General features: G+C 53.3%; 10 protein-coding genes across 10 annotated transcripts; 5 read left to right on the top strand and 5 right to left on the bottom strand.

Annotated features, from left to right (window-relative positions):
* Positions 1–15: 15 nt before the first annotated feature.
* Positions 16–2,192, bottom strand: N7498_004383 (transcription factor domain-containing protein; the record flags this gene model as incomplete). The annotated part of the gene is made up of 2 exons (XM_058451445.1): positions 16–146; positions 197–2,192. 2 exons carry the CDS (start codon positions 2,190–2,192, stop codon positions 16–18), a joined length of 2,127 nt encoding a protein of 708 aa, XP_058310907.1.
* Positions 2,193–2,767: 575 nt separating this feature from the next.
* N7498_004382 (2-deoxyribose-5-phosphate aldolase) lies at positions 2,768–3,553 on the top strand (the record flags this gene model as incomplete). Its single annotated transcript, XM_058451444.1, has 1 exon — positions 2,768–3,553. One exon carries the CDS (start codon positions 2,768–2,770, stop codon positions 3,551–3,553), a length of 786 nt encoding a protein of 261 aa, XP_058310906.1.
* Positions 3,554–4,614: 1,061 nt separating this feature from the next.
* On the top strand, positions 4,615–5,274 carry N7498_004381 (class I SAM-dependent DNA methyltransferase; the record flags this gene model as incomplete). The annotated part of the gene is made up of 1 exon (XM_058451443.1): positions 4,615–5,274. One exon carries the CDS (start codon positions 4,615–4,617, stop codon positions 5,272–5,274), a length of 660 nt encoding a protein of 219 aa, XP_058310905.1.
* A 674-nt stretch (positions 5,275–5,948) lies between these two features.
* On the top strand, positions 5,949–6,599 carry N7498_004380 (cytidine deaminase). The gene is made up of 5 exons (XM_058451442.1): positions 5,949–6,047; positions 6,097–6,230; positions 6,278–6,363; positions 6,415–6,496; positions 6,547–6,599. Exons 1-5 carry the CDS (start codon positions 5,963–5,965, stop codon positions 6,586–6,588), a joined length of 429 nt encoding a protein of 142 aa, XP_058310904.1. The 5' UTR covers positions 5,949–5,962; the 3' UTR covers positions 6,589–6,599.
* A 268-nt stretch (positions 6,600–6,867) lies between these two features.
* On the bottom strand, positions 6,868–11,458 carry N7498_004379 (vacuolar protein sorting/targeting protein 10; the record flags this gene model as incomplete). The annotated part of the gene is made up of 2 exons (XM_058451441.1): positions 6,868–7,501; positions 7,554–11,458. 2 exons carry the CDS (start codon positions 11,456–11,458, stop codon positions 6,868–6,870), a joined length of 4,539 nt encoding a protein of 1,512 aa, XP_058310903.1.
* A 601-nt stretch (positions 11,459–12,059) lies between these two features.
* Positions 12,060–13,907, bottom strand: N7498_004378 (uncharacterized protein; the record flags this gene model as incomplete). The annotated part of the gene is made up of 2 exons (XM_058451440.1): positions 12,060–13,475; positions 13,839–13,907. 2 exons carry the CDS (start codon positions 13,905–13,907, stop codon positions 12,060–12,062), a joined length of 1,485 nt encoding a protein of 494 aa, XP_058310902.1.
* A 1,182-nt stretch (positions 13,908–15,089) lies between these two features.
* On the bottom strand, positions 15,090–17,807 carry N7498_004377 (exocyst subunit SEC10; the record flags this gene model as incomplete). Its single annotated transcript, XM_058451439.1, has 2 exons — positions 15,090–15,566; positions 15,645–17,807. The coding sequence occupies 2 exons, from the start codon at positions 17,805–17,807 to the stop codon at positions 15,090–15,092; spliced, it is 2,640 nt and encodes an 879-aa protein (XP_058310901.1).
* Positions 17,808–18,562: 755 nt separating this feature from the next.
* N7498_004376 (ditrans,polycis-polyprenyl diphosphate synthase) lies at positions 18,563–19,683 on the top strand (the record flags this gene model as incomplete). Its single annotated transcript, XM_058451438.1, has 2 exons — positions 18,563–19,073; positions 19,127–19,683. 2 exons carry the CDS (start codon positions 18,563–18,565, stop codon positions 19,681–19,683), a joined length of 1,068 nt encoding a protein of 355 aa, XP_058310900.1.
* A 405-nt stretch (positions 19,684–20,088) lies between these two features.
* N7498_004375 (uncharacterized protein) lies at positions 20,089–20,896 on the bottom strand (the record flags this gene model as incomplete). The annotated part of the gene is made up of 2 exons (XM_058451437.1): positions 20,089–20,740; positions 20,808–20,896. The coding sequence occupies 2 exons, from the start codon at positions 20,894–20,896 to the stop codon at positions 20,089–20,091; spliced, it is 741 nt and encodes a 246-aa protein (XP_058310899.1).
* A 1,833-nt stretch (positions 20,897–22,729) lies between these two features.
* On the top strand, positions 22,730–25,344 carry N7498_004374 (putative C6 transcription factor; the record flags this gene model as incomplete). The annotated part of the gene is made up of 2 exons (XM_058451436.1): positions 22,730–22,804; positions 22,864–25,344. 2 exons carry the CDS (start codon positions 22,730–22,732, stop codon positions 25,342–25,344), a joined length of 2,556 nt encoding a protein of 851 aa, XP_058310898.1.
* Positions 25,345–25,841: the final 497 nt, after the last annotated feature.

The following is a 25,841-nucleotide window of genomic DNA, read 5'->3' as shown; positions in this document are numbered from 1 at the left end:
GATGAGTGCTCATTCCTATCCTGGAAACTGTGCCAGGCTATCAACTCCCCAAATCCACGCCTGTTCTGGCGCAAATCCACTTCCGGAGCCGAGTAGATCCGGGAAAAGTGGTTCAAGCGGGACGTTCATGTCGTGGCCCGAGAGTACTGCGTACAACATGTTAGATTGTGACCTGGATGGAAACCGTGCAACACACCTTGATCAAAGTCGTAGAGGGCTTGTGACATGGCCGGATCTTCTACGTAGTGGAACATAGTTCCCTCGTCAAGGGTTTCAGCCAAAGCGAGTATCTGATCCTGGCCACTTTCATCCAGATCTTGTGTCACCTGCTCATCTCTAGGAGTACCAGCTTGCGACAGTGTCCGCACGTCATTTCCGGACGTAAGCATCTCTCTTAATTCCTTCTCCATGAGTAGTCTGGTCAATCTCTCCAAGATCTCCAGGCCTTGTGCAGCGAGAGTGGAATGAGACCGCAACTTCAAATGCGCCTGCATGCTGAGAAGTCGACGTAACCCCATCTTTGATTGATAAGAGTGCGGAGCTAGGGGATCAAGGCTTGTCAAAATGCAGAGCATGACACCTGCGGTAAAGGTATGGATGCCAATAAATGCTGCTGCGTAGGTATCGGCAGCGAGGGAGAATACGGAAGTCGTTTCGATTTCAGCGGTACTCAGAGCTGCATCTCGACAGGCCTGTAAAGACATATGGAGAGGATCTCGGCCCGAATGGGTGTCTTCAAGCTCGGGACCGGTGGGAGGAATAGTCTTGTACGCGAGCAAGGGTCGGTGCACAAGGATTCGCGCATTTTCATAGGCAAGTTTGAGGGCGAGTGCCTGAAACTGATAGATGTGGTTTTCAAACTTGGGGCCAGAAGCACCAATATCGCTGTCCATCTCCTCGACAGAAGTATAAGATATACCGGCAATGCTGGAGTTGACCTGTAGCAAATCAGGTGTCTCTGAATTCCATCTCTGCAGCCTGGCATCTAGAGTAGACACTTTTCGAATAAGATTCTGAAGGCCAGAAGAGGTGCCTGACCTGTCTTGCTGGGTGTTTCCTTTTAAGGCACCGAGTCCGTATAGGTCCGTGAGAATGTCCTTGATCAGAACAGATAATTTTGACATCAAATATTTGTAAGAGAGGAGGCTTGCCGGACACTGATGTGTTGCATCAAAAGATGCAGGCGACTGCTCAGGGACAGATTTGGCCAGGGGGTCCAACAACTCCACATCGCAGTCCGAATCCTTGATGCTATGCGGATAACCATAGGACATGGAGCAAAATGTCTCGATCTCGTAGATAGCCCACCAGCAGCGTTTTCGGGTCTCGTACTGCCGTTGCGTTTCTGGTGACATTGATCCATGGGGAAGCTTCCGATGCAAATTTAAGGCCTGGGCAATTCGCAATCCACAGCCGCATACGGGCCATGCCAGCTCTGGATTGCCGTGATAGAGGTAATAAGTACCCAGTAAGACGCATGTTTGAACGGCATTTAATGATCCCAATGAGACAATGTCGAGCATTTTGGCTCGAATTGTGGAAAAGATCTTTTCCTTTAGATCCACTGGAGATATGCCATGGGCCTCGAGCAATTGCTGTCGATGTTTACCCGCGTATTGTAATGCAATCGCGATGACCACTAGGAAAGTGCTGATAAACCCTGGATTCGGGTACGTATCTGCCAGCTGCTCCCTGGGAGAGTCGTACATTTGCTGCCAGGTTTGCCGGAAATCATCTTGGTGGAAAATAAGCATGAACCAGTGTATCCGGTCAAAGTAGGTGTCCACCAGCAAAGATGCCACTTCGCGCGATGGGAACAGCGAGATAAGCTCTGCCGTTGCTGACCGTGGCCCTGGTAGCGCAGGTATTGGGGCATGTGGTCTCAAGGGACGCCCAGTTTGGCGTGGATTACTTGCTCCAGAGTTAACTGGATGCAGCCTTTGACCACCCGGCAACGCCGTGGTCATTGATGTGTCTGGAGTAGTGGAATTGTGAAAGTGGAATGCCTTGATCTGAATCAGCAGCTGTTCGAGCCATTCGTTGTCGATACCTACCCCTTCCACCAAGGACATGGTCGAACTCGACCACGGCTGCTCAGTAATTTCGTGACCATCCGGTCGTGAGTTTCGTTTCCGTTTGGTGCTAGCCCTTTCAATCTGCGGTGTCCGAACCACACGCCATTGATCTGCCATCTGGCAAGGCTCTCCGGCACGGACACATAACGTGCATGGGCGTTGAATATCGCACTATCGCCGATGGTCAGCAAGATCAAATATCTGGAACAAGAGACTTGGAATACCTTGAGCTTCTGACGGCGACATCGTTGGCATGCACTGCCTACTTTAGAGCGCCTGGTTTCTGACACCATCGTATGATGGTCGGTAGTTTGAAGGTCATGGAATGAGTTCCCGAAAAGGAATCGATTCCGGTGGAGCCGATGACAAAGCTTGCAATTGTCTCCGAAGCCTGGAAGTCAAGGCCAGTGAACAGGCGGTCTTCTCTGTATATCATTGGGAGGTAAAATCATGAAGATAGTAGAGACACTGGAGCCTGCATGTATTTGCAGACTTTTTCTGTCTGAAGAAAATGACTTGCGAATCTGCCCTGAATGAGCGTCAGTAATTTAGTATGGCGTCCGAAAGAGGAAATCATTCCACCGGAAGAGTCAAACACGAGTATAGCAAAGTATAAAGGCACACTCCATCGCTCCCTCATACCGGGATGAATCTACAAAGATTGAATAACAATCCGAAATAAAATACACAACATGTCCACCGACAACACCGTCACGGTGACGCTGTCGCAGCTCGCCAAGATGATCGACCACTCACTGCTGCACCCGACCATGACCGACTCCGACATCCTGACGGGCCTCAAGATCGCCAGGGAACAGAATGTCGCGACGGCCTGCGTAAAACCCTATCTGATCCCACTGGCCAAGCGGGAACTGGCTGGCATCGACGTCCTGGTGTGCCCGGTCATCGGCTTCCCGCACGGTAACAGCACCTCCGAGATCAAAGTGCAGGAGGCTGCGGCTGCCGCTCAGGCCGGTGGTCAAGAGATCGACATGGTTGTCAACATCGGCAAAGTCCTCGGCGGAGACTGGGAATACGTCACTCGGGAAATCGACGAGATCAACCGGGCCGTTGTGCGCCACGGGGCCATTCTCAAGGTGATCTTCGAGAACGACTACCTGCAGCCCGAGCATATCGTCCGACTCTGTGAGATCTGCACGAAACTTGAAGTCGCTTTTGTCAAGACGTCCACCGGCTACGGATTTGTCAAGCAGTCGGATGGGTCCTACAACTATCTCGGGGCCACGGTGTCGGATCTCAAGCTGATGCGGAAGCACTCGGGGCCCAAGGTTCAGATCAAAGCGGCGGGTGGTGTTAGAACACTTGACGATATGCTGCACGTCATGAGTCTGGGAGTAACGCGGATTGGAGCCACGGCGACGGTGGCCATCTTGGATGAGGCGAGGAAACGGGGGATTGGCAAAGAGCCGGTGACGGTGACCTTTAAGCCCATGCAGGAGAAAGCCGGAGGGTATTAACTGGGCGTCTAATCTATAGTGGGAATGTATCTATTGTGGAACGACGATTGTTGAATCACCCTTTCCTCGATGTCTGCAGTCCGTCAGGCCAGCCTGAACATCGATCATGCGTGAAAGACTAGGACATATTAATACTATGACATTAAGGATACTATTTTTCGAGGTTAACAATTGAAGCAGAGGCAGATTCAAGGCAGATCAAATCCCGAGTCGAGTTGAAAAAAAAAAAGTTAAACTCGGCATTTTAATCGAGATGCTCCCCTCAGAGTTCTCTCCTATATTGAAACCCTAGTTTACGAAAAGTGGTAAGCCGAGTTTACCAACTCTTTATTCCTGGCGCTCTTTACCTTCTCCCCGTGTTTCTATTTCAATTGAAATGATTTCAAAATTTTCTCCCTATTTTCACACGGGACACCGTCTTGCGGGGCTAGGACTCAGGCACGTCGAGCCGGTCCAGTCCCCAAATCCAAGTATGCCACCATCCTAAGGCTGAATGGTCGGAATCAGGCCACTGGATGACGTACTCGAAACGCGAATTCTCCACACGTGAGAGGGGTATGCACTCACAGTGGACAGAGTGTCTTCACGTTGAAGATAGCTAGTTATTAGCAATTCCCATGTCAAATCTCGTTGCATTCAGCTGGGGCCAAAAGTATATCCGGGCTGGGCAGGGCGGGGTAGCGTCGTTGCCATTGGCGTAAAGTGAAATACGCACGCTACTCCTGCAGAGTTATGCATTGTACGCAGCATCGAGCGGGAGTTTTCCTGGATCTGGGATCTGACCTCGCGGGGTCGCGGCCTATTTCGGGATCATCCACCACCGACATCATCGATCGTCCATGCCCTGTCTTTTGCGGAAAGATTCACCAGCGACCCCGCATCACGCCATTGTCCGGGTCAATTCGTTTGTGGGAAGGCCCCGGCATATACAGGGATCTTCTATAAGAACGGGGTCGCGCGTGGACGAGATCGGAATTATCCAACCATACTTACGTGCAGAATAGTACACGCCCCAACGCGCCCAGCCCCCGAAACCTCCCCATACATACACATTGCCCATCATGTCGGCTCCAATTCCCGCTCAAAACCTATATCTCGGCCAAGCCCGCGCCACCAAATCGGTCGAAGATTGCATGTCCATCTACGACAAATGGGCCGCCACTTATAACGATGAGGTCGGTGACGCAGCTCAAAGCTACGTCGCTCCTGTACTGGTTGCCCAGGCCGCGATTAAATACAATTCATCCACCAGTCCCGCCAACAGCGTCATCCTAGACGCCGGTTGTGGAACCGGGCTGGTGGGACAGGCTCTCTCAATTGCCAGTGCAAAGGCAATTGACGGTATTGACCTGTCGGCCCCAATGCTCGAAGTAGCCCGGCAGACCGGTGTCTATCGAAACCTTGATCAAGCAGATATGAACCGTCCCATCAACCAGGCAGCCGCTACCTACGACACGGTGGTATGCGTCGGCACTTTCACTCTTGGCCACGTTGGTCCGGATCCTGCCCTGAGAGAACTCGTGCGTGTGACCAAGAGAAAGGGCATCGTGGTGGCCACGATCCTCGAAGAGATCTGGGTACCGGGTGGGTTCAGAGATGAAGTCGAAAAGTTGAAAGCGGAAGGACTGGTGAACGTGGTCTCCGCGGACCTTATAGATTATGTAAAGGGACACGGCGACAAGGCAGTGTTGCTCATCCTAGAAAAGATTCAACGTTCGTGAACGACCCAAAGCGACACACTGGATGCGACCCAAAGCACCTTTTCTTCAACGAAACCCCCGGTTTGGCCATCCCAAGCGACAGTTCAACACGTTAGGCCCCAACCCAAAGCGACAACCCTTCGCACCCCAGTTCGGCTTCGGGACGGAATCTCATTTTTAGAATTCAAAATGTAAATACCTTTACGCCCGAGGGAGTTGCAAGTCATGCAATGAATACCTTGTATACTGATACGCAGACGGCTTGAACGGTGGCCGATAGTACTAGTTCTCTAGTTCTCTAGTTCTCTAGTTCTCTGTTCTCTATATCAATAGGAGTGATTATCGCTGCCCGCTAGATTTTGGTGCAACTTTCACGGTAAACGTTGTGTCTTCCCATATTTACCTTCGATCATAAGATTCATGTTTGCGGCGATAGACAACTATATATTGTAGGAATCGATTTGGGGGTTCACGCATTGGAGACTCTGCGTGGAATACTACCCATTTCAACTAGCCATTGCCTGATCTCACGCCGGCCAGGGCTCTTTACTCGATTTCGTATAAAATCAAGACACAACTTGCTATATCTAAAAGTGGCATATTTGCAGGGTGCAATGCCGATAGCTGATAGATATCGCGATAAGCACACCCCGCCCAACGTCACCCCGCAAACTTCTACTTCACTTCCCTCTCTCTCTCGAGTAGCACAATGCCTCCAATTACCAGCCCCGTCACAGCCCAAGAGCTGGAGATCCTCTCCGTCAAGGCCATCGAGGCCAAGAGTCAGGCTTACTGTACGTGCCGCGCCCTTCTTCTTGTACATCGCTGACCCGTGCGATGCAGGCCCGTACTCCAAGTTCCGCGTAGGCGCATGCATCCTCACTGAATCTGGCGAGTTCGTAGTCGGTGCGAATGTTGAAAATGCCGCGTACCCCGTTGGAACATGCGCGGAGCGTGTCGCGTTCGGTACTGCTGTTGTATGTTGGCCTTGATGGTATATCTGGGCGTTGACTAATGAATCCAGGTGGCGGGACACAAGAAGTTCAAGGCACTTGCTGTCGCGACTGATATCAAGCCTGCTGCGTCACCTTGTGGAATGTGTCGGCAGTTGTATGTTCTGGGTCATTTAATACTTACCTGGTTTGGACTAACTTGGATTAGCATTCGCGAGTTCACTTCCCCTTCATTCCCGGTCTACATGTATGACGGCGAGGGTGGGTACAAGGTCATGACGATGGACGAGGTACGTATTATATCCTGTTCTATTGATTGCAGCTACTGACCGTCTCCCAGCTGTTGCCGGACTCATTCGGCCCGGACCACCTGCCCAAATAAACGAAGAACGATCTTAGAACGAGGTAGGACCTAGTGAGGAGAAGAATTGAAACAAAAGATCCGCCCAGTTGAGCGTAGTCCAAGCAAACAATCAAAACAAAGTCTCTATATCTCCATCCGCATTGAATATACGGAGGCAAGCTAGGAGGCAAGGGCCTCCAGCGACATATGCAATACATAAAATAGAGAACCCAAAGTCTCGCGCGCTCGTAATGTCACATCAATATTCCAATCACATTCCAACTTCCCAAGTCCATTGGGGGGGGGGGGGGGGGGCATCTACGCCTCATCGTCCTCTTCGAATTCATCCGCGCCCAGCAACTCATCTTCGTCATCCACCACATGAGTATAGTCGCCCCGACGCGCAGCAAAGGAGCCCCGTGTGGCATACGGTCGTTGGTAGCCCCGGCTGCGAGGGCGGATGAAGCCGCTGACACTGCGCCACAAGCTGGTAGCTAGCAGTGGCAGCGCCTGAGCCACTGCCACAACACCCGCGATGATAGCCACCGGCACAGCAACCAGCGCCGAGCTGCGGGCAAACAAGCCTTCGGTGGTGACGGAGCCTCCCTCGCCCAGACGGATCTGTCCGAACTTGCCGTCCCACTTGTTGTAGACGTAGTAGCCGATTCCGGCAGCCGCAACGATGGGTGTCACGATAGCGAAGAATAGACCCACTGCGCTGATGCCGTGCTTCTTCTCGAACTCCTGTTCCTTGTTAGGGCATGGCCGCGGGTCACCATGGTCATATCGGCGGCCACCGTCACAGGTTGACTGAGGAATTTTGCGGTAGCCAGTAGGTTCCCAGTATTGGACCATTTCGGGATCGTTCTTGCATTGCTCGCTATGGTCAGGCTTGGGAAGTCCTGCCACAAGACCACAGCTGCCGTCGCTCTGCATCTCATAGTTGAAATCACTAGTTTTTTTGGTCAGTCAAGAACTCGTCATGGATGCTGCCGGGGACTTACCATTCAAAGTCTGCTCGGGTGCACTCGCAATTCGCGCCGACTCGGTGCATGTGTGGCTCTCTCCAGTTCACCCAGCACTGAGCTTCGGGCTTCTTGCGGTGGTACTGCTCGACATGTCCGAACAAGCAGACGTCGTCTCCGTGTGCCTCCAGCGCAGGATGCTTTGGGGCCCACAGATAGTAGTCCTTGCTTTCATCCGCATCTTCGTCCAGGACGCATTCACGATCCCAGATGCCGCTAAAGTCAAGGCTGATCGTGGCGAACTTGTTATCGGAGGACTTGGCGTCTCTACCCCACAACAAGAAGCGTTTAGATGTATCGGAGGGCACAGTCGAAATGTCATCAATGATCATGTCCTTCTCCGAGAACTGGAATTCGATCCACGTGGCGCCCTCGTCCAGACTGTAGTGGATGACCTTGGTCGGCTGCAGCTCGCGAACGAGCACGACCAGAGATCCGGAGTCGCCATACTCAAACATGTACCGTCCCTTCTTGACGTTCTTCCAGGTGATACCACCGTCTCGGCTCAAGAAGGTATCGGCGTCGTCGGCACTAGACAGATATTCACCCACATTACCCACGCCGATCATCATGCCGATGGCAGATCCGGAGTAGAATGTATCGCGGGGATCACGACGTTCTGTATATCCGTGGAGGTGGAGTGCGCACTTCTCGGTGCCCTGGCCCTTGGTGACGGAGCAACCAAACTTCTTGCCCTCGGCGTCCTCCACAGGCGGTGGCAGCAGGGCCCATTGACCACCGTCGTTGTGAGTGATCATAGAACGCAGCTTCTTGCCTGCGCCCTTGTTCTGCACCTCCTCAAGATTTCCGACCACATTGGCGAGAGCGACGCCCTCGAGGCCGGCCATCTTCTCGAAATCCACATAGCCGCCATCGTTGACATTCAGCCCCTGAAGACTGAGGGTAAAGTAGGTACCATTGCTGTTGCTCTTGACCAAGGAACCGTAGCTGCGACCCTTCTCCGTGTTGATCACGACCTGCAAGAACAGAGCATAATTGGAGCCCGGCAATGCGGTATACTGATTGACATCGACATTGATGGGGAAGTGGGCCGTGGCAAAGGTCTGGCCGTCCATGCTGGTGCTGACGTTCAAGAACTTGTGCTTCTCAGTCGGGAAGGTAGCCACAACGAAGAACTCGTTCATCGTCACGAAGTGAGCGATGTTGTCATTGATGACCTCGGGGCTTGCAAACCAGTCGTTCTCGGTGTTGCTAGAAACCAGCTGGCGGTCTTTCTTCTGATCTTCCTCGTAGTACTGCTCGCAAAGAATGAGGGATTCACTGTTCTCTCGGCCATCATGATATCCGAATTGGCACTGGTCGACACCACGAAGCATCTTGTGCCACTCATCACCACGGTTCTTGGTGTACCAAGCAGTATAGGTGCAGGTGCTGCCCTCACAATCATCGTTTCCGACCCAGATCATCCAGTCGATGTGTTTCTCGTGGAAGGACAAAGGGGAAGTGCGCATCGACATCGACTTGGTGGGCTTCTTGAACTTGTCAAACTTGGCTCCGCGGTTAACCGTTGACCAGCCATCATAGCCGCTCGTCAGGAAGTAGGCACCATCAACGTAGTAAGGATGAGGAGCGATCGCTACAATATCCTCGTCTTTGAGCGCCTTGGGCTGTTCCCAGGTCTTGCCGTGGTCTTGAGTCACATACAGCTCCTTCTTGTTCGTAAGCATGAAGATGGTCTCGTCATCTCCTTGGTTACTCGTCTGCCGCTCGAGATAAAAATACTCTTTGTAGTTGTTGGTGTTCGCACCCGTGACGGAGAAATACTGTGGCTCGCCCGCGCGGACTTTACCATCGGCGATGGGAGGAGGAGAGCCAGTGGAGTTTTCACATGATCGTTCAATATCCTTGTCGAGGTTTTCTCCACCGTCACGGATACACACATTTCCGGGGATGAGTCGCCAGCCCGACGGGCCCGTGTAAGTGTCGCTAGGGTCCTTGCATTCGCCCGACGGAGGCGTCAAGGGAACGGCTGGGACACACTCCTTGCCATCTTCACTGAGCTTGAAGTTGTAGTCACATTCAAAGTCTTCAGCGGAGCACTTGCACCGCTCAAAGGTAGGCAGCTTCATCTTGAATTCTTTCTTCATGAAGCAGTCCGCATCCGGATCACGTCGCTGGTAGATCTGCTTATGTCCCATGAGACAATCCGCTTCTCCCTTCTCGTTCTTGCGAGCGATCCAGGGTTTGATATCGTCGTCGGTACATTTGCGTTCGTGAAGACCATCGAAATCAATCGAGTACACGACAACGCCCTTGCCGGTGAGGCCGACTAACATGAATTTCAGACTCGTCGCATCCGGAGTAGTCGTGAGATATATCGGCTTGATCGCCTCCTTCAGCTCAATAGGCTTCTCCCACTCCTTGCCGTGATTGAGAGAATATTGAACCTCTTTGGTCTTCCCATCGTCGCTGACAGCCACAATCACGCCGCCCTGATCGCCGAATTCGAAATGATGGGGGCCCTTCCGCGCATGGCGCCAAGTGAGACCGGCGTCGTCCGAAACGTAAAGATCGCCATCTTTATAATCCTTGAGATAATCGCCTGTATTGCCCACGCCCATGACCAGACCTGGTGCTGGGCTGGAGAACATGCGACGCAAAGTAGGCAACTCATGCAGTGCATCGTAAGTGGTCATTGAATGGAGATGTAGTCTGTCGTCGCCAACCTTGAGATTCTGGAAAGTTCTGCCGTCATCGAAACTGATGCTGGTAACAACCTCCTTTTCTGTCCCATCGGACTCCAGAGCCTTTTCCCAGTTGTCGACGGTGTTGACAATGACAATGCCCTGAATATCGGTGACCTTCTCAAAGTCCACAAATCCTTGCTTGTCCCGGTTGGTATGTTCGATATTAGGTGTGAAGTAGGTTCCGTTTGAGTTGGATGTAAAGAGTACACCCATGCGATTGGAGTCCCATGTCGTCTGCACGTCCACCTGGAGACTGTAGTTGGTACTTTCCAGCAGTGTGTACGCGTCCTCCTCGATCCGGTGGCCACCAAATTCCACGCGATGCCACTCTTGAGAGTCGTCGCTCACGTAAAGAGCCTGTTCGATGGTACTTGCCGACTGGAGACCAACAACCAAATACTTCTTGACAGAACGAATCAAGATTTGTCTGCCACTGACAGGCCGACCCCGATCCAGATTGATCTCCGTGCCGTGCGCGTCATCGCGGAAGTAGTCATCCGAATAAACCAAGCGTTCCGTCATATCAAAGGGGCTTCGCATCCCGGGGGCCACACAGATAACCCGATCTCCAATTGTCTCCCGCACGTTGATATCCTGCGCGAACTCCGGGGTACCCGCAGCCCACAAACATTGCAAGAACGCGCCCTCTAGCCTGTTATGAGTCTTGAAATCGTCCGTCGTATAGATAGTGACCCTCAAGCACGGGAATGATGAGCAATCTTTGCCATGGAATATCACCTTGCCTTGGTCCCAACCACTGAAAGTCAACGGAGCAGTCCGTCCGAGCTTCAAGATCGGCTGGATGCCCGTCTTGAATGGTTCCCAGGTCTTGCCCTGGTCAGTGGTAACCCAGTGGGTGGTACCTTCGCTGAGAGCATACGCGCGATGCTCCTTGTCGTGCGGGTGTCTCCAGATCACGGCGACCTGACCTTCCATGTCTCCATCGGCACCCTTGATAACCTCCCACTCTTTGCCTCCATCAAATGAGATAAGCGCATTTTGCTTGAGGGGGTCTCGCCAGACGATCGTATTGCTGCTATCGAAGTAGAACAGGTCGGAGGGCGGGCTATCGAATTCCGTAGAGGACACCTTGGGTTTGTCCCCCTTTGCCGCGACCGGGTCTGCAGCGAATGCTAGCAGGAGCCCGACCACGAGCAACAACCACCGAGGGATCATGACCGCTGATCCTTAGGCATCTGAATGGGTAGTGACGTGGGTTTGAGCAGCCGCCGAATGCAGCGGGCCGAGCCGGAACGATGGACGGGGAATGGGATGATAGGGAGAGAAAAAGCGATTGATTGTCAATAAAAACGGTATTCTGCCCAAGAAGCAGATCACGCAAAGCGCAAAGAATCCAGATGGCGCGAAAGAGATGACGGAGTGCGTGGCCTCAGCCTGAGGAGCTCCCCTGTCACGTGCGGCTTATCGGCTATCGTTCAGTTCACGCGTTCCACGGTTCTTACGTTGTATTCGGAGATCAATTGACGTCAAGGGGTAGATGTAAAGAATGACTATATACGAGCCTTCAAGGCGTGCATTGAAAGGCTCCGCAGCAAAGAAAAATATATGTACAGGGCGCTGCGAACTAATTACAAGACTGGCGGAGCGAAGCCGCCTCACGCTACAAGATCCGACACCAAACTCATGCTGCAATACAGAGACCGCCCTCAGAACGACGCTAGTAGGAAAAAAAAAAACAAAGCTCGCGCGCTAAAGAGCGACATAAACTTAGATCCCGGAGGGTGAAAGAAAAAGGAATATCAAGATATAAGAGACTTTAGGCTCGCCGTAGGAGTTTACGCCACATTTTCTTCACCATGCCTTGCTCATCCAGATCTGAATCCCAGATATGTTGACTGCGATCTGCTGGAGGCAGTGCTGCCAATTGCAGCGGGTCTTCCTGTGGTGCCTTTGGGGATGAGCTGGGAGAATCGGTGCGTAGGTCAGGTCGAGTCAAGGTCATCTTGAGGGTCATCTCACGATTCCCCGGTAGTCGTTGCGGACCGACCTTGGATCCGGGTAGAGATGATTGACGCCGTTGCAGTAGCGATGGGTTATCCACTGACGGGGAGGGGCTTTCTCGCATTTGTAATGGCAGACGCGATGTGGACGATTCATCGAACGACCCGCCGGGACTGCCAACTATAGTCCCGTCGTCGTCTTCAAGAAAGGTGCCGGTACATTCCGGGGACACGGTCACTGGCTTCGGGGTACTGGGAAGCTCTGGGGTGACGACCTCCTTGTTTTGATCCGACGAAGGGAAGCCAAACTCAATGGCCTCATCGAACTTCTGGGGAGATGCCAGGTATACTCGCAATTTGAGACGAGCATCCGGGTCCTGATAGTACTGCGCACCAGGGTCGATGCTCGAGGTAGATGACCTTGGGGCGTGAGAGGGTTGACGACGAGACGATGGGCGGGAAATTGAACGACGAGTGCTGCCAATCGGACTCGGGGGCGGAATGGACGGACTAGTCACTAGACGAGGAGGCACCGAAGCGGTTGGTCGATGCCTCAGGGCATGCGTAGAAATAGAGAAGGAACGGCGAAAGGACGGGCGACGGCGAGATTTGAACCTGCCGGTGGCCGAGTCGGCCACATGGGCGTGATACTCGTCCAAGGACAGGTCCAGGTCTCCATCCTCGTCGAGCCAACGGAAGCTGTCGTAAAAAGACTGATCCATTTTGCGGTCAGGTACGTCCTCGTATTCCGAATCGGACTCGTAAAAGACGGTGGATGGTTGGCCCCCGGCCAAAGTGGCTTCTGAGAGGTGACTGTCGTTGGACAACCGGTGACCCCGAATACTGGGACGACGATAAAACGCCTCGTCAGCAGCGTCGAGGATGAGGCTCTCCCGATAGGCGCGGCGGAGACGGTTCTGTTCTTCCGGCGAAAAAAGTTGTTGCTGGACCTTAGCGGGGAGAGAAGAAAAGCATTGCGAGTCCGCCTGGTTAACCAGGTAGGCTAATTGTAAAGAGCCGGGCTTGCGGAGTTTCCGAGATGTTTGTCTGTTTTTTTCCAGACGACGGCTCCTGGTCAAAGAGGCGGTTGAGGGGTGGCGCGGACGATGGTATAGGGGGCCAGGCCCCGGATGAGCGTTCCGATAGGAGCGGCCATGAGCGTTCGTGGAGAAGGGGGAACTGGGATCGCTCTGAGCTAGCCTGATGCGCAAACGCTCAACATTCGAGAAGAACTGGCCAAGTCAGCGAATTGAACGATGGGGTGGGTGGTGGGGACGTGAGCTAGTTCGGCCAATGCGCAGGGACGCAGGCAGCGCCGTGGATGATAGTGTGGGTGATGGTTGCATCCACTCTTCTAGATTTGCGTTCAGGGGTAAAACAACTCGAATCAAGTGGATCTCCACTGGACAGGGTAGGGATGTGCAAGGGTGGTTCAAAACAAAGCAAGTGCCGGCTCGATGGATGGTCTGCGCCGAGACTATCGAGTCGACTATCGATCCACGCGGCAAGGGGACTTGGGGATTCGACTTGGGGGGAAATTGGGGAAACGAGAAGAACCGAAAACCGTTCCTGCGTTCATGTAGTGATGTACATACCTTTCGTCTCACGGCTGGAGGCAACGATTCAAAGTCCTCCTCGCAGGCCGTAGGTAGGCGAATGGCCATCTGATCTCGATCTTGCTTCAATTCCCTGGATGTGATGACGTACGGGCCACACTCATTGACGGTGTGGTGTTAGACGGTCGTCGGTATTGAAGTATGTCAGGGAGACGTTAGGTGGAAGCAGATGCAGCGAGGTGTGCGAGAGTCTGTATATAAAGATGCACGACGCAGGGATGAAGCCCCCTCTTCACGCAAGCGCCCGGTGATTGGAGCCAGCGGTTCTACATGTCCGACATGGATATACCAGACCCCCGTTCGAAGTATCGACAGCAAGAACGGGTGCACAGACCCGGTGATGTGACGGCCAGATCTATTTGTAGACCTGTCACCTTTGCGCCCCCTCAGTGGAGATGTGCATTGGCCGATCTTCGTCCTCGTCAGGCCCCGAAAAGTACCAGTTCTGTCTTTGTGCTTCTCTGTGACGAGTCATGAGCCCCGCGAACCGGTTCGTGTTTGCCATCTGCTATCTCTGCAACTATGGCCGAGCAGTGAGATTACCCCTGAAGGGAGCCCTAAGTCTCGTAGACAATCGGCTACGAGACCGGTCCAGCCAGCAATCCGGTCTTCGTATCTCGGCCGGTCGCTTCTAGGATGGCGGATCCAATCTACATGTTTCCCCCAGAGTTCGGTCATAGGTTGCTCTGGTCAGCGATGCTGCAGGGGCGAGTCAACCATGGTTTGTGACCATGGTTTGTGACAGGTCTCCTGCAGGATCTCCATCGTTTGGGACCGGCCCCAGCCCTATACCAGTGCGAACTAAAAGCCCGAGAAGAGCTGAAACAGCTCGGAGATATTCAGGGACCGACATTCGGTTTGTTTGTGAATCCCGATATGTAACTAATATAAAAAGAAAAGAAAAGAAAAGAAAAGAAAAGAAAAGAAAGGGGGAGGAGTACAGACTTCCGTGGATTCTGGAATGGACAGAAAACGGGTGAGCTGTCAGCCGCAGGATCGGGGCGCTAATGCACAGTCTATGAGACCCATAAATGAGATCGATGAGATCCAGGACGAACGGAGAAAAAGTACGAGTCATAAATTGCCTTTGATTCTCTGTCTGGACCAGACGTCCGGAATTCTATTCTACCTACTAGTAATTTCCAATAAAAAAAATTAAATAAAAAAATAACCTTCCAAGATAGGAATGATGCCTAACAAAATGCAGAGTACTCTAGTCCAACTCGTCAATTACAGTGCATTAAGCACCTGCTGCATGGCCAGCGTGTTCGAATCTTCACGCCGCGAGACATACGCCCGCACCTCTTGCACACTCAATTTGGCCTCGGGGCCAGCTCTGCTCGACCCGCCAGACCCGCCAGTCGCTCCACTGGCGGCTCCTCCCCGGATACGCTCGCGCAGTGCCTCCACGCCGATGACAAACAGACTGCCCACCTCCAGTAGCACGTCCAGCGCGCCACCGGGGGCCTTGGTCTCCTCGTCGATGTCCCACGACTTGAGCAGGTCCGCGTACTGCGTCATATCCTTGGTCACCATCAAGCCACCGGGTCCGCTTACCGCGAACCGTTTGAAATGCTCCAGGAGCAATCCGCGCGTCCCCAGGGCAATCTCCGTGAGTACTTGACGGACGTTGGCTCCGCTAGCCGGTAACGACGTTTGTGCAATGTTGTGCAGCTTGGTCAGGAACGTACAAATTGAGGCGCAGGTCTAGACTCGAGGTTAGCTTTTTGGGTTTTTGGCGGAGAATTGTTTTGATACAGATCCAAAACCCGAGAAATGACCTACCGGAGTTTGCAACATCTCAAGCCATGAGGCGTTATCACTCTCGCGTGGTCGGAAATCATTCTTCTTCTGTCCGGAGAGTAACCGACTGACCCACGCAAGAGTGGCGTCGATCGTTTTCTGTTCGATCGTATTGATCTTCTCTTCAATTCGCGAAGTCGTCTGGCTCGTGCGCTTTTCCATATCACGACGAGTAGTGATGCTGCCGGTCGCCAGGGGCAACAGCACGGCATTCACACACATCACCATCAGCGTGGTGATGCTGATGGTCGTTCGGACTGACAGGAGGTAGCTAAAGTCAGGCTCGGTCTTCCCCGACTCTTGCTGCGTGGCCGCCTCCAGGGCGGCGTCGAGGCAAACGTCTACGTATCCATCACCCATGGTCACCAGAAGCAGAGTCAACAGAGCCGACACGTCTTTGTGCGTATCCGAGTTGACGCTCAGCTCCAGCCCACGACCCACCGCTTCCGCCAGCCACTTGAGCATGCGCTTGGCGTCACTCAAGTTGGGCTGACCGTCTTCTTCGGTGAGTCTGATTTCGGTCAGCTTCATCGTCTCCGGGACATCGCCTATTTTGGCCACATGCATCAACATCCGCCGTTGAATGGGCGAGATGTCAGGCGAGTCAAGCCGGTTGATGAAGGCGTCTCGAGTCGTGGAAAGCAGTTCGGTTCCGGGCCGGGACAGCGACGCCATGAACGTGGTGGCGGCCTTCTTCCGACGAGCCTGAAAGCAGGTGAATCGGAACAAAACTGCGTTGAATAGTTCCTCCAGTGTGCGCTTCTCGCGTTCGATGTAAGATGACCCTACAAAGTAGGGGACAAACAGCTCCTCCAGCTGTTGATCCAGCAGCAGTGCGCTCTGAGAGGAGATAGGGTCCGGGTGTTCGGTCAATCCGTGCGCTTTCAAATCATCAATCAATGAACTGATGTAGCCTCGTGAACTCTGCAGACACCGTAGAAATGCTAACGAAGAAACTCCGCTGGCCTTTTCCAGGACCATCTCGAGTCGCTGTTGAATCGACTGCTGGAAAACTCGCTGCAGGAACTTCCCCAGAACCTGATCGTAGTAAGGGAAAGCTCTCCGGATAATTGCCGACTCTTCCTGCACCACAATCTTGACCTCGTCTAGCAACGACTGGAGGCTCGACTCGATACCAGGAAGCTCGGCATCCGGATCGGCCAGTTTCTCCCAAGATTCGGCATCGCCGCCCACTTCCTCGGTCATCAGCTGACTCCGTTCAATAAAGAACTGGTGCTGGTTCACAAACAACGCAATCACACTAGCACCGCCGTTGAAATCATGCAATACGGTAGCACAGTCCTTCATGCCATCGAAATTGGCCTTGCGGTAAAATTCATCGAATTGCTTCAGCAAGTCCTTCTCAAGAGTCTCCGAGAACTTCTCAATAATCTCTCTTGTATTCCGCCGCGGTGTAGGGCTCTCGTTCACGGATTCCGACGATGAACTCGCCGTGAGGTTGCCATTGGTAGCCGATGGATTCTGCTGCCAACTCTGCGGATCCAACCGCTGACTGATACGCAGCAGCTGTCGTGCAATGTGTGCCGAGCGCACTTTGGCCTCCCCCGTGCCGGACCGCCGCAGGTTCTCCAGGAGCGAGATCTCGCCCCGATTACACACCCCGTCCCAACACTCCAACAGGAAGTGGGCATCCAGCGCACGACGGCGCTGTCGGTCCAGCTCCTCCAGTCTTCTTCCTGTTTCCACTGCCATATTCCCCATGCCTCCGGCATTCTCTAGTCCGGCGCCATTGAGCGACGTGTCCAGCTGCTGAAACGATTCGATGGTCTGCCGCAGTTTCCGGCCCAGCGTGGTAAGATTCTGTGAATGCTGCGCCTCGGCGCGTCGAACTGCTGCTGAGAGTTCATTCTCGCGTATCTCCAAGTCACCCGAGAGCTCGCCTAGCCGTCGTTGGGCATGTTCAAAGGTGCGGATGAGGGGCTTGGGATCGAAGGCTTGATTGGCAACACCGGAGGTTCCAGCGGCCGAGCGGCGGCCCGAGATGGCAGTGTCGGAGAGCTCTTCAATGAATTCCTTGACGATAAAGTCGCGGCTGGAGAAGTCCTCGAGCGTGAAGCTAGGGCCCTTGGGAAAGACGGAGCGGGTGGGGGTCGAGGAGATTAAGGATGCATTGTCCGGCATCATGGCGATTGTACAGTGGGAGTCATGGGCCGCCTCAGGACCAGGCACAGTAGGTGAGGATCGGCCAGCTCAGGTGTTCAGCAATATGGTTGAGGATCTCGAAAATCCGGGGAAAGCTGGAGCTGGGATGCGCGAGTCGGAGGTGCGGCGGGTAAATTCCGCCAGTAATGCCACCGCCTGTGCCCTTGATCGTGCTTTCTATAGGGGGGCCAAGGATATATTCTTGTTCCCTTAGTCCTAAATGTCTTCTTGGATATTCCTTTAGACATCTTTCTTCACATTGTTTTATTTATTTCAAGGTATCTTTGGGAATGGTTTCTGTGATATATGTCTGTCGGAGGGTGGTCAAAGCAGGGAGGCGGACAAACCACTTGCAATATCCCGTACATGCATGGTAGGATTTTTATAGGAATGGACTAAGTACGTTCTATATACAAGTATAAAGGTAGATAATTGATTTAGATCGGATACCTACCAAGTTTATAACACAATTGGCCGCACATTAGAGTTGCCACTGCGTCAGCTCAGAACACCTTGGCCTCAACGCGGAGGCAGTGCGACAATTCTAAAGTAGGCAGCCTAATAGTGATCTAGACAGAGGTGTTCTATTTGTGACACAACATCGGAATATATAAATACGGCAAACAAACTAGCGCGGGCCTAGGTTCTGGAACGACTATACTGCGATTTACATGTGGACGAGTATAAGTGCGACTGTCTTCCCGCCGCTTCTTTTTTTTTTCTCCAACCACCACACCATGGTCTCCCAAAAAGACCGCGAGATCCTGCGCGCAGAGATCCGCTCACGGAATAACAAGCTCAATGCCGCCGACCGTGAGGATCTGCTGAAACCATACCTCCCCGATCCCTCCGAACTGTCCACGCCGCAACGATCCCGAGCCTCGACCTCTTCCTCCCAACGGCGCCAGAAGGCACGCAAGACACCCATCCGCTCGTTCATCAAGTCGCAGATCCACCGCCTGACCTACGCTATCACGCATATCATCTTCGGTATCATCGTGCGCCTGCTGCAGGCCTACCATGCCGTCGTCGACCGCATCTTCGCCATCGTCTACCACCACCATCGCACGCCCGAGCTGATCCGCAAGGACGTCCGTGGCCTGAAGCGAATCCCGCAGCACCTGAGTGTGATTCTGACACTGCGCAGCGAGGATGATGCATTGGCGGTATTAATGGACGAGGTGGCTGAATTGACTGCCTGGAGTGCATGCGCGGGGATCCATCAGCTCAGCGTATATGAAAAGACGGGTATGGACATCTTGAGCTTCTATCTCGATCTACGCTAACTGTGAACTGTCCAGGCGCTCTCAAGTTCTGCATCCCGGCGCTGCATCAGATCATTACCACCAAACTGGCCTCATACTACGGCACACCCTCCCATCAGCCTTCTCTCCAACTCTTCGCTCCTCACCACCCTGTCCACGGCGACACACCTGACCCCAATTCCGAAAACCCTGCCCTTGCACTTCTTCTCTTGTCCTCCACCGACGGCCGTGAGACACTCGTGGATTTGACCAAGACCCTGGCGGAGATGTCACAGAACGGCAAGTTGTCTCCGGAGGATATCACGCCCGAACTGGTGGACGCTGAGATCAGCGAGATCACCACTCAGCCTCTCCAGGCCGACTCGGCCTCTGGTGCTGCCAAGATCCTCAAACCCGAGCCAGATCTCCTGCTGGTGTTCGCGCCCTTCTTGAAACTGGATGGCTATCCTCCGTGGCAGATCCGCTTGACGGAGATGTACTGCACCGGTGACCGCAACCACGCTCTGAATGGAGACGGAGAAGCTGTCGAGTATCAGGGATTCATGCGGGGCCTGTGGCACTACGCCGGGGCTCAGATGCGCTTTGGCCGATGAGAAGAGAAAAGAAGTCGAGAAAGATGTCAGTAGGTGTCTTCACCTGTTATACCCCGTCAGCGTGGAAGTCGAGGTCTAGTCATATATATCCGTCATGAGTATGGCATTTGTTATAATTAAAAGGATATTGAAGCATCATGGGTGATCATTAAGTATAAGCTAAATTGGTATCACTATGTGTAACTATGCTATGCCGAGAAGGACTGCGTAAATATGCCGGGAGTGATGCTATTGCCACGTTGAGGGGAAAAGTCGAAAATCGAAAGGGAAATGCAGATCCAAGTGCACGCACATCCAACTCCAACATGACCGCCCCGTAAGTAAAAGAGTTGTTCATAATCCACCAAGAGAAAGGAGTTCGTGCGGTCGTTTCGTTGTTGTCATGTAAGCAGTATGAATGCAGATTTACCCGCCCATACTCTCATAATTCATCCCATCTAATGTCCAAGGTGAGACCGTGGACGCGGCAGACCAGGGTGCTGCATGACCACGGACACAGTCGAGACATCTCACGATTTCCGTGCCGGTCTCGGTGATGCCTTCAACTGCACAGCTGGAGCAGATCTTCCTCCGTCCGTCAAAGTCTTGGTTGGAGTTGAATAGGTCGGCATCGGGTGCTGTCACTGGCACATTGACGGAGCCGGCACAATTGTCGGCGTCACACTGGCGCAGACAGATGAAGCATGCTCTCTCTGCACAGAGAACACAGTCGGCATAAGCATCCAAGACGTGTCGTGTTGTAGGGCGTCGGTGGCAGATGTGACATGGACGCAGAGCTGAGGGTGAAGTTGACTGATAGGGGAGGGGGACGAGGGACTTGGGTGAGACGGGCGGAGAGTAAGGGTCTAGCGGTGCCCCGTAGGCATTTGGTGAGAGAAGGGTAGATTGCTGGTGCGTTGGAATCGAGAGAAAAGGGGTCTGGAGGTGTCGGCGTTTGCGAGGGAGAGACCGAGGTCGAAATGAAAGATCGCCTCCTTCTGTTGGGTGACGGGTCAGGGGTAGGGAACAACTGCTAGCACAGTCTGAGTGACCTGCTCGGAACGGCATGAAGGATGAACTGCGAGGTACGTTTAGTGATTGGAGGGAGAAACGACCCCGATCTGGGTTCAGAGAAATCAACTTACGGACAAGGCAAGGTTGCCGAGTCTTCATGGTCACGCTTGCGTTTCTTCCAGCAGGCAATGGAGCCGGGAGGCTCCGAGAAGCTGGGCATGGGGGATGCCGTATAGAGATCCCGCCAGTGCACCAAACGAAGAGCAGAAGGGAGCGAGAGGGGGATGTGTAAAGTCAATCGAAACATGAAAATAAACCCGGAGCCCAGTCACGGTACCGACTCACCGCCCGAGGCCCACTTGCTGGTATGCCTTGTATCGGGCATGATTTGTTTGATTTGATTATTATTTGATTTTTTTCAGTGATGTGCATGAGGCATTTGAGGTGGGACTACTTGATAATTATACTTTGCTCCCCTTACTATCTTGGTTGGGCCCTGATGTCGACGTAAGATGTTTTAGCTGCGGTCTCCTTAGTCCTTGGCCCATGATATGGGGCCACGACGGTTCTATATTTGGAAAGACTAACGAGGGCATGGTCTTGATCGACGTGTTTCTATGATCAGGTGTACTGAAACGCCTCCAGGATCTTGTTCTTTAGTTTATTCTTGCATCGTTCGTCAAATCAATATACCTTAGATTACTCTAGTCGCTTTTATTCATGACATCTTCAGTACTTTACATATCTACCAAGGTAAGAATCTTAGTTTCGTATTTCTGTATTTAAAGGGCACGCGTGTAGCTACTGGTAGGTACATGAGTGTATGGCAGGCTAGAGGCCGAGTTGCGGTATGAAACAACTCGGACATTCCAAGGAGCGGAGCTGCGCTTTTCGCCCGAGCCCCACCAAGGAAATCAAGCCCGAGCTTTCTCGCAGTGTTCGATCCCAGACATCTGACATGGCGTTTGCAGATTATTCTCTGGGTAACCCGCATTATCATGGACACGATAAACACCTGGTAAAAGCGTTATCCGTCAACCGAGTTTAAATTAAATTCGGGCAGAGACGCGACTCGGCTGGATCCGAGTGGATTCCCAGATCCATCCCGTCGGCTCACCGAGAGATGCCCTTGTCCCCGACTCCCCCGAAGGAGAAGCCGTCGCTGACACTGATAAAGCCATGGACCCTACGGAAGCCTTTCCGCGGGGCTCCATAGAAACCCGGTGCTGAACCCGGGGCGCTTTGAGGAGGATCTGAAGACGTATATCAGACAACATCTCGGACATCGAGTCAGGGGATCCGGATGCCGGTCCTTGCAGAGACGGCACGGTCTCTTGAGCACGACCTCTGCAAGATATTCTAAGGAGCGTGTCGATAGTCGTGAACCTTGCGAGAAGTAGATTCGGGATTCGTGAGGGCAGATGGTGCAGGGAAGAAAAGTCAAATTGCCGATCGTGGGCAGTTAAGGTTCCTGCAGGGATGAAGGGAAGAGAAGTTGTATACAGCGTAGAGGTATCTACAATGATTATTTCTTAGCTATATGGTATAGACCGACCGGACAATACCGACTGATTCACGGTAGATAGAAATCTAGATACTATAGCCAATACGGGCGTAGTCCAAATAACTTCACAATTCACCCACATCGTGGGGACGTTGGGGACGTGGGGAAGCCCGATTAGCCGTGACCAACAGCTCCCGACTCTTCGCTCCGAGCCTCAGTGTCCGTAGCCTACTTTTATTTTCGGTCCCCCGAGCCCTGCGCCCCTGTTAATTTAGGGTAGCAAACCTACGAATGACTGGAATAACTGGCATATCTGGCTTGGGTCCGTTGCGTAATCCTTCCGATTGCGTCGCTTGCTTTTATACTGCGCGGTCGTCCGCTTTCGCGCCTCGGAGATAACTGCGATATCTTTGCGATCCTCGGTCGCGACTCTTTTTTGGACCTGCTGGACAATTTGGACTCGCGTTCGCCACGGTCTGAAGCTCCCGCTCTGCAATTCATCTGCAGTCCTCTTGTGTGACATGATTCCTGCCCTGTCCAACCCTCCTTATGGATGAGGGCTCCGACAAGGCCCCCCGGCGGAAGAGGGTCTCCAGGGCCTGCGATCGCTGCCGCAGTAAAAAGGTGAGTTGCCATGCTGTGCGCTCGTCCACCTCAAGCTAATCCGCGCCGTCCGACCCCAGGATAAATGTGATGGCGTGCGTCCCACTTGCTCCGCATGTCAGGCCTCGGGCCAGGCCTGCTCCTACGACCCCCATGCGAAGAAACGCGGTCTGCCCGAGGGATACGTGCGCGGCCTGGAGAAGCTGTGGGCGCTTTCCATCTGCAATATCGATGGATTTGAAGACACCATGCTGTCCATGCTGGGAACCACCGCGGAATCTGCCCCGCGCCGAGTCAAGGTGATGTCAGCTTGGACGGACGACGGGTCTTCGGAGAGCTTGCATGAAACGTGGAAGACCAGCCGCTTGTATGGCGCGCTAGAGAATATGTTATCTAGTTCCGAAATCCCCCCACCAGCGACCGGGAAGCGATCACGGAATCCACACGATGATCCTCTAGTCGGTCAATGGGGGATCCGAGTTGGCAGAGAATCAACGCCGCTGGGCCCCGACGCGCCGCGAGTGATCGGACCGTCCGCTGTCTCGCCGGGGCTCAAACGAGCTCGACTGGCTCAAGCATCCGCCGGTCGTGATGCCTCCGCCAACGGCTCTCAAACCGCGCTGCAGCTGCCGCCTCAAACATCACAACTGCTCGATATCTATTTCGCCGCGACTCACACATGGTTCCCAATCGTCGCCAAGCATAACATTCTCCGCGCTTCATACCTCTACGCCAATGCACCTGTATCCGTTGCGACCACCTCGCCAGGATCTGGGGATCACGCTGCCCTGTGGGCGATCCTCAGCTACACCATCACACAATCCCTCACCGTCCCGCGCACCGGTCCTGCTGGAGCCATGTCTCTTGCGAAGGAGTACTATGCTGTGGCTCGTAATCTCATTCCCTCCGAAAAAGAACGCTACGAACTCGGTCATATTCAGGCCTTACTTTTACTGACTTTGGTGAACATGGGTCTGGAAGACTGGACGGCTGCGTGGCTGCTGAGCGGGCAAGCTGTGCGCATGGCCATCGCCATGGGCTTTGGTTCTTTCAGTGATACCAGAAGGTCCGACGAGCTGAGACAGGGCAAAGCAGTCTTTTTAGGATGCTTCGTCGCCGATTCCTTGTTATCGTTCCGCCTCTCGCGCTGCCCTGCAATGTCCCCAAGCGACCTGGCTGCAATTGGCTTGTTGGAAGAGGATGGGCTGGAGGAATGGAACTCGTGGATGGATGTTCTTCCCCCGACTGGGGCTTCGCAAGGGACAAATCCCCCGCGCAGAGGACCGCTACTGGCGCTAAGCTGTTTCAATCGCCTGGTAGAACTGGCAAGTGTCTTGAACAAAACTGCACGCAATTTGTCAATGGGATACAAAGCAGACACATTTGCACAGCAGCTGGTGATGGATCTGAAGAAGTGGGATGATAATCTCCCTCTTGGATGTCGTTTGACAGGGCCAGAAAGCATCTACCCAGAACGACACTCAGCGCTGCTACCCCATCAGAGTTACCTTGGCCTGACCTACGTGGCCATACTCCTTTGGTTATATTTACGTCTCATCCCCGGGGAACAGGGACTGCATCCATCGCAGCGGCCGGCCACGGAGGGGGCCAAGAAGCTTCTCTATCGAGGACTGTCCATGTTCGCACAGCACCTGGAGAACTTCCCCATGTGTGGATTTTCTCCCATTTTTGAATTTGGCCTGCGCACGATTTCGGAGCAAGCCTTCTCGCTGCGCCAGACTGTCGACTCGTCGGATAGTTTCCCATTTGCACACTGGGCCGAAGAGTTCAGACAGAAGGCAACGGTGCTAATCCCAACCTGGCCTGTATATGGATCCTTGGTGTCGGCGATACAACACTGGCAGCAGCCTAAGGGTTTTGTCGGTGGTCAGCCTACTGCGTTTACTGGAAATGCGCCTGCTCCCATCATGCCTGCAGCCCCGCCTTTGGCGAACTCTTTGCAACCTCTAGGCGCGCCTCCTGGGCTGGAGTCTCATAGACAAGGAAACTATGCCTCATCCATTATGGGCATCAGTATCCCAGTGGACGCACAATCTCTGACACCCACAGATACAGTGATGAAAAATACAGATCTAGCAATGATGGATGTTCCCATGCAGCCGTCGATCATTCCAGACGAAGTCACGCCGCGCAGTGCACCGGACGCGATGTTCCCGCCGGGACCTAATCAACCACATCCACACCCCTCTGATTCTTCTACCCCTAATACCGTGATGACCGCCAAAGCCCTCGCAAGCGATCGGTCCGTCCCCGCTGAGGATGCCATGGGTTTCAACCCTGCTGGCACGGATGACCTTGATGAGATCTTCAAGGATCTGGCGTATCTGGATACCACCGAGTGGTCCAACAACCGCGAGGCTGGCCTCAAAGACTTTGGTTTCCTAGACGACAGTACTTTCCAGGCATTTTGTCATGACCCGGATCGCCTGGTCGGGTCTCAAACATTGGTTCATCCGCCATCGATCGCAGATATTTGGCCACCTCCGGGCTTCTTCCCAGAAACCTTCCAGCAACTCCATGGAAAGCCGATGAATGGCTGACGATTTTTAATTCAATTGGGTCACACCAAATCAGCATTGTTGGGAGTTGAAGTTTACTCGGCTCAATTGGGACATGCCCAGTCTCGTCCTCGCTCGCACCCGGTCCTGAACGAGCGGACCTGACTTGATGGACAGCTCCACCGCCACTTGGATGGCCGTTGACAACCCTGCTCATGTGCTTGTAAAACAGGATGTCGGGTATATTGGTGTCATTCTGCGATGACTACCCAGCTGCCTCAAGGTGAGATCCTCCCATCTCGGCTCGGTTCGGCTCGGCCAGACCGTATATAGCACATCTTCAAACCCCCCTCGTTAGCCTATCGAATGAATCTATATACCCGCACTGACGGAGCGTCGTGCACCCGCAAGCTGTACCCTAGAGTAATCAGAATACTACTTTGCATTCGACGTATACCCCTGCAGCTAATTTTTCCTATTTACATGAGGCAATTATTCGTGTCTTCACGTGAGTTCCGGATGTACGGTAGAGATGGATG

This window comes from Penicillium cinerascens (genome assembly GCF_028974065.1).
Source record: "Penicillium cinerascens strain IBT 15544 chromosome Unknown contig_24_segment0_segment0, whole genome shotgun sequence".
NCBI lineage: Eukaryota > Fungi > Ascomycota > Eurotiomycetes > Eurotiales > Aspergillaceae > Penicillium > Penicillium cinerascens.
This window is presented reverse-complemented; position numbering and strand designations above follow the sequence as displayed.